The 6,556-nt window shown below is 31.7% G+C and overlaps 2 protein-coding genes across 4 annotated transcripts in view; one reads left to right on the top strand and one right to left on the bottom strand.

Moving 5' to 3' along the window:
• Window positions 1–33: 33 nt before the first annotated feature.
• Window positions 34–4,250, bottom strand: olf186-M. 2 transcript variants are annotated; one of them, XM_008192986.3, is made up of 3 exons: window positions 3,741–4,250; window positions 1,122–1,177; window positions 34–1,074 (listed from the first exon to the last, which is right to left on the bottom strand). In XM_008192986.3, exons 1-3 carry the CDS (start codon window positions 4,023–4,025, stop codon window positions 1,029–1,031), a joined length of 387 nt encoding a protein of 128 aa, XP_008191208.1. In that variant the 5' UTR covers window positions 4,026–4,250; the 3' UTR covers window positions 34–1,028. The 2 variants fall into 2 exon arrangements, with proteins under 2 accessions (XP_008191208.1, XP_967409.1); XM_962316.5 differs by having other exon boundaries at window positions 1,122–1,189; window positions 3,741–4,244.
• Window positions 4,251–4,324: 74 nt separating this feature from the next.
• The window catches only part of Rgl (Ral guanine nucleotide dissociation stimulator-like), a 40,907-nt gene continuing 38,675 nt past the window's right edge, over window positions 4,325–6,556 (top strand). Inside the window, exon 1 of one of the 2 annotated variants that reach the window (XM_008192991.3) lies at window positions 4,325–4,644. In XM_008192991.3, coding sequence (XP_008191213.1) covers window positions 4,624–4,644 — 21 coding nt within the window. In that variant the 5' untranslated portion in view covers window positions 4,325–4,623. The remainder of the gene's footprint in view (window positions 4,645–6,556) is intronic. The other variant, XM_008192992.3, reaches the window with a different exon arrangement.

Below are 6,556 nucleotides of genomic sequence, written 5' to 3'. Positions count from 1 at the left end.
ATTTCATGGTAGGGAAGGAAAAGTGAAGCAAAATTGGACGTCAACAATTTTTATTTCACAAAAATTGGTCCACAAAAATATAAACAATATTAAAGCCAGTGGAATTTGATCATGATGATCCTACCCTTAACAACTAACAATAAAGGAAGCCAACATTAAACAAATATTGTGCTTCAAAAATTTGGAATTCGGCGATTTGGAAGAAATTTTTGAAACACAATTTACATCATGGCAACAAAATCGACAGTAAATACAACCCGCAAAAGGAAACAATGGCAAGTGTTGCACTTTGAGGATTCACAACATTTCAAATTGCTAAAAATACGGTTTTTTGGTACCAGTGTTGTTTAAAAAACGCAACTATGACATAATTGACGTTAGTTCCGATATGCTTACCCCTAATATAATGATTTGTCTTCCTATACAACTTAATCACATTTTACATCACATGTTTATTATAAAGAGAATAAAAAATAAAGCACACTAGAGAACGTTACCCTTTGAATAGTAGGAATGAGGAACTGTCAACAGAATGCTCTTACATTTCTTTTTACAGACATGTTTATGTATTTCGACGGGCGTTAACTCTGGAATTGGACGAATTTTTGGAATTTTTCTTGTAATTTGGAATTAATAATTACTATTAACTATTGGCATTTCGGTGAATTTTTTTCAAGTTAACGCTCCCTCGGTACATTTTTAAAGTTGCGGCATTTTTGAGTATTGTGTATGTGTTGAAACGATCGAAAATAATGTGTAAGCCACATTCCGTTGACAATGTGAAAACAATGTCCTTGGCATGATACAATGGAAATTGGTTTTTTAACATGGTATTTAGGTCCGAATTTTTTTCATTCATTTAAATGTAAATGTTTTATAATACAGTTTTTTAGATCACATTTTTGTTATGTTTATCCTACATCTAATCAATTCGAATAATTATTCAATTCCAAGGACAGTTGAAGATCGATCTCAATGTTTAAAAAATATTTTGGTCTACTAACACTAATGTAACAAAATGGAATAAATTAGCAAGATTTTGGTTGTGACCTGGCGGGAGATCCTGGAGCTGTGCTAAAACACAATCTTAAATTTTGTCAAAGCAAAAAAAAATAACTTACTGTTGGTTCGAGCATTTTGCTTCTCCGTATTGCTCCAAAAATTTGTCGATATCAATCTGCGACAAAAGCTGAAATGAAATTATCTTAAATGCAGTTTGTTACAACTAACTATTTTTTTTAGAGCAGCCCAAGTGAAACTCCTTTTTTGAAAATGTAACTAATTTTTTTTTTCAGTGGATTTAACTACAATTTTTAATACTACATTTAAAATTACAAATATGAAGACATGAGAGAAAAATAATAATTACAGATCTAAATTATATAAAAAAACACTAAAATTTTGAAAATGTAACGTTCTAAATAACTTATAAATCAAACTAATAGGGCTATTCTCTAACTGTTAATATTCTGTAATATTACTATTTATTCCTGTGGAAACAATTGTCTCTACACAAATAGTAGCGTTACAGGAGTTAGAAAATAACCCTGTATATTAATAGAAAAAAATTATCCTTCTAAAGAGACACTTAATGGGTCAGATGAAAAATTCGTATTCGTATAAAAAAGTTTTTTGATTTAGGTTTACATCATTATTTAGTTTATTCCTTCATGAGAATAAAATACAAAAAAGTTTTTCAAAGTAAATAAATACTATAATTCTTATACTCTATCTTTGTGACTACTTATAAAGCTATTTCAAATTAATCAGTAATCTAATAAGTAATCAATTACCTAATCAGTTTTCTTATTACCTTCGCAATACCTTCTAATTTTTAACTGAAGTATTTCAAAATTTGATGAAAATAAAAATTATCTGAAGTATTAAGAAAACTTAAAGGGCTCTGGGCAACTCAAAACGTTTATAATTTGAAACATTTTTTAAAGTTTTCAAAAAAGTTTTTTTTATTAATGCTTGATGAGTAGGTATTCTTACATTAGTTTACTAATAACGCAGTTGGTCACATAAGTACATATAAAAAAATAAATTGCCATTTAACTTATCAGATTCTATATAGGCTAAGAGATTTTCTTGTAATAAAATATATTTAAAATCACGAAAGATATTTTAAATTTGTTATACAAACCCCATACCATTAGAAAGCTTCTCAAAAATGCTATCAATACGTAAAAACAAATATATGATGTTTCACTTGACAAAAATGAGTTTTTCAACTTTTTGCCCTTTTGGCACACCCTGTACATTTTCTGTGTAGTTTAACTAAAAATCAACTATTTGCTTAAACTTTTTAAAAATTTGTCGGAAAATACTCAAGCAACTTCGTAGTGATTTTTCAAAAGTTGGGTCTTCCTTATAACGAAAAGTTGAATAATTCCGAAACAGATAGAGATAGAGATTTATATTTTAAACAAAATTCCATAATTTTTTCACTTAGAATCTAATTATGCAAAAATACAATATGTCTTTAAATGAAATAACGAACAATGTTAGTATATGAAAAATGTAGTTGCCTGAGTAGATAAAAATTGGTACTTTTCACAAATTTCATAGAAATAAAATAATTAAATGTGGCAAATTCAAATTCCAGAACCACCTGAGATCCTACACTCTTTTGTAAACAGTCCGTATACAGGGTGTCTCAAAATTGACGCCCGTGCTTTGGGAATTTGATTCAGGGGGCTAATACAAATCGAAAGTTAAGAGTAAAAAATTTTCTAATTGTCCTTTGTTATCAAGTTATTGATAAAAATGTAAGTAATAAGTTTTATGCTGACTTTCCAATTATTTGTGCAACATAATTCATTAGTTGATGTTAGCGATGTTAAAAATTCTTTGAATTGCTTTCGCTAGTGACAAGTATAATTAATTTCCCTCGGTCCTGTATGTTTAAAATGATACGATACTACTGCACTAGTGCATACGATATTTTGTTGATATGTTGTAGCATATTTTGTGACAATAAATATGGTAAATTCGCTTTTAATAAAATTCAATGTTAAAATTTTAAATTTTAGTTTTTTATGAATAACTCGATAGCGAGGTCCAATCGGACAATTTTTCACTCTTAACTTTCGATTTGTTTTACTCTCCTGAAACAAATCCTAAAAGCACGGGCGTTAATTTTGAGACACCTGTATAGTGTCAATTTAAAATAATAGATCTATCCGATAATGTAAACGATATGGCAACATTTCAAATAGCAAAAAAGTTATAGCAACTATGCCATGACCAATTTTTACAAGTGTTTGTGAACCAAGCTGATACAAGCTCTGTTTTCTCAAAGGTGACTAAGATAAAACATTTGTATAATCAAATTTAAATCGATCAAAACGCCTTGGATTTGTTACTATTTTAGTTTAAAAACAGGAGGAATTTTATTACAAAAACACGATTGCAATAATTTGGAAAAAACAACTTTGTAAATAGTTATTTGCATTTCCCACTCACATCATGAAAATTTGTGATAACGTGAAAGCCTTAAATTTAAGCGTGTTAGAAACTCTATTGTTTGTGATATAATTTTTTTCTCTTGGGCAACTAGAAATATTTATTTTCTGACTGGCACTAAAACTTGAAGGACCCTGTATATTAGGAGAGCTTTCCTCCAGCCTGTTGAAAAACTAGTTACATGAGAAAAGTAGTTGAACTATATACTTTAAACTTACTTGTAGTTGAATAATTAACAATATCAAGTGCTTGTATGAAATTGTAAAACGTACCTTGGAAGGTTGTAGAAACCTGCTTGGTATTCTCGACACCATGTTTGTGTTTTTTGGGGGCCCAAACCCCAAACCTAGGAGCACCGCCTCAGGGTCGGGCTTCCGGAGCTCTAGCACCGATTCAACACTGGAACAATGACTACTAGCATCGTCCGATTGGAGGGAAATCTCTCTTGGAAGAAATTTTCGAGTATTTCTCAATGGCGAAGTGTAAATATTTGTGTTGCTATGAGGCGGTGGCAGTGATTCGACCCATTGCTGAACGGTTATCGGAGATTTGCTCATTTTTTAAAGACCAAAGTCTCGAAAAACTGGACGAAATGACGGAATCAACAAGTAGTTAACACATTAACAGTGAATTTCGAATCAAACGGATGAGTGGCCAATAAATACCGCACAAAACTCTAATCTGATAATGAACGCAACAATCACAATTAATATCTTCTAGATTAAGCCCATTCATTAAATCGGGCTAGATCACTCACTTGTTGACATTTTAATGACAGTGACGTGGGGACTTCGGCAAGGTTAGGTTGGCAGCGCGTGAAAAAACATTTAAAAATGACGTCACGTTGGTGAAAGCGGTGAGAAAGACTTCGTTTTATTTTCTTTATGATAAGAGATTTTATAATATTACATCCCGCGAAAGTGTCAGTTCAAGTGCGTACGTTTCGTGTTGTTACTTGTTATCAGTCGGGCGCGCACTGATTCAAATTTGAAACTCCACTTTGACATCACTTGTCAAATCTGACAGATGTTTACAGTTCGACAGTCTCGTTATTTTTCGTGATGTGTTTGTGCTAAAATGTGCGAAAAATGTGGCTACACCTAAAGGACACCGCAGGATGGACCAGCTCTTATCAACCAAAATGACGAGGAAAAAATGAACGATGCTGAAAGCTTGGTCAGTGTTTTTTTCACTATTTTCACTCATACGTGCCCCAAAAACCCATTTTTGGGTTCAGGGGCCTTGCAGGCTTTGGGCGTGGGGTTACACAATGCTTTTTCACGAGGGGTTCATGTGCTAGCCGACTTCCGTTATTCCATGGGAATAGAATGAACGTGGTAAAAATGCTAATTATTCGATTCAGTGTTTAGACAGTCGTGAAACTTGTTGCAATTTAAAAAACACAAGAATTTTTGTCAACATTGTCTGATTTCGATGCAAACAGCACTTTCCACTGCGATAACTTTCTCACCTTCGTTCATGCCAATAAAATAAGTACACATTAATCAATAACACATGTTATTACTGCATTCCAATTTTTTTCAATGAAAGTGCTCGAAAGAGTGTTTCTAGGTCTATTTTTAGAAATTCATAATTGGAGAAATATTCGAGAGGATGTTCTGGCCATCATTATTACTATTAAACACGATTTAAAACAACCATCTCGTGTATGAGAATGAGTTTTCTCTTGCACTAAGTTTTTACGAGGTGATTTGCGAATTAATGTAATTATCGTCAGACAGTACAATAAGTAATAAGAAATTACTAATTGCAAGCCTTTAATAAGCTTCTACACATCACACGTTACCAATAGACGTGAGAATGGAAGTAAAGGGTTTTCCTATTATTATTTTGATGCCTCATGACATTTTAATTGGAAATCTGACTACTGATTTCAATTCGCTAAAAAGTGATAATCAAATGTATAAACACTTTTGCTACTTGTGCTAGTCTTTGGTGGACACCAGCCATCAAAATTGCGTTTCAACGAATTGTAAGTAAAATTTATTTTTCGACTCAAAATTGGATTTATGCGATTGATTTAGTCTTCCTGGAAGAATCGTAAATGTCACAAATTACATTTTTCAGACCAGGAAGACTGACCCACTTTTTCCATTGAATGTAATTATTTGTATTAAAAATGAAATGTCTGAAATAACTGGTAACAAGACTCGGTTCTATTTCTGTACTTTATTGGCAAATACGATACAATTGATCCAGATTTTACAAATAGCTGTCTTGGGTTTCAAACGGTTGATTTGAATTTTTAAAATTGTGATTAGTTTTAGTTTTACTCGAACCAGTAAACCAACTGATGACTTTCAAACGAATTGCCTATTTCCGCCGTGTTGTTTTGTTCTATCAATCTTTGATTTCCTGTGTTATTCTCATAAAATAGGCAGGATGTTTTTATTTTATTTTAATTAATAATTTTAATCTTGTCGAAAATATTTGATTTGTGTTTCAGCTGTGGGCGAAAATATTAAGTTTGTACACCTGCCGGGTTCGCTTTTTGATAACTCAATTTCTCGGACGCCATCTCATCGGTTTTCCTTTTCGACAGTAAAAGCGAAATTCATGTAATAGTAAAAAGGAAAATTGTGCAGTCGTAAAGGAGAGCGTTTTATAGTTGGGTTTTTATAACCACGTGGGGTTGTGGGACTTTTTTCAATTTTCGGGAAGAAAGTACCGGAAAATCTTTGACCTCAAATTGCTAATTTTTGCATTAGGTTTTACTGTCTTTTTAATAGCTCATTTTAATTTAGTTCAAGGTGTTAGACTTGCCTCAATACCTAGTTTTTTTTGTTTTGAAAGGTTAAAATTCACATTTTGTAAAATTTATTGCAATCACTAATTTTTGTTTATGTACTTGCAATCGTTAAGTTATTAACGAAAATGTTAACGAAAATGTAACGTTATTAATGAAAATGTCTTTCACTTATTTTTTATGATTGAAACAAGATTTATTATTACGAAACTACAGACTTCCAGACAAGACAACTTTGTAGTGTTCTGTTCAGTGTTAATAATTCTATAATTGGCTTGGTAATTGGTATCGTAATCTCGCATATTATAACTTGTATCAATG

The sequence above is a fragment of the Tribolium castaneum genome, chromosome 5 (genome assembly GCF_031307605.1).
Source record: "Tribolium castaneum strain GA2 chromosome 5, icTriCast1.1, whole genome shotgun sequence".
Classification (NCBI taxonomy): domain Eukaryota; kingdom Metazoa; phylum Arthropoda; class Insecta; order Coleoptera; family Tenebrionidae; genus Tribolium; species Tribolium castaneum.
Note: the sequence above shows the minus strand (reverse complement) of the source record. Positions and strands in the feature narration are given on the sequence as shown.

Bases quoted from the DNA above. Each gene is read 5' to 3' on its own strand.
- olf186-M (XM_962316.5), bottom strand. From the start codon at position 4,025: ATGAGCAAATCTCCGATAACCGTTCAGCAATGGGTCGAATCACTGCCA. The intron at 1,190-3,740 runs GTACGTTTTACA...ATTTCATTTCAG, and splicing joins GGTTTCTACAACCTTCCAAG to CTTTTGTCGCAGATTGATAT. The intron at 1,075-1,121 runs GTAAGTTATTTT...ATTGTGTTTTAG, and splicing joins GCAAAATGCTCGAACCAACA to CACAGCTCCAGGATCTCCCG.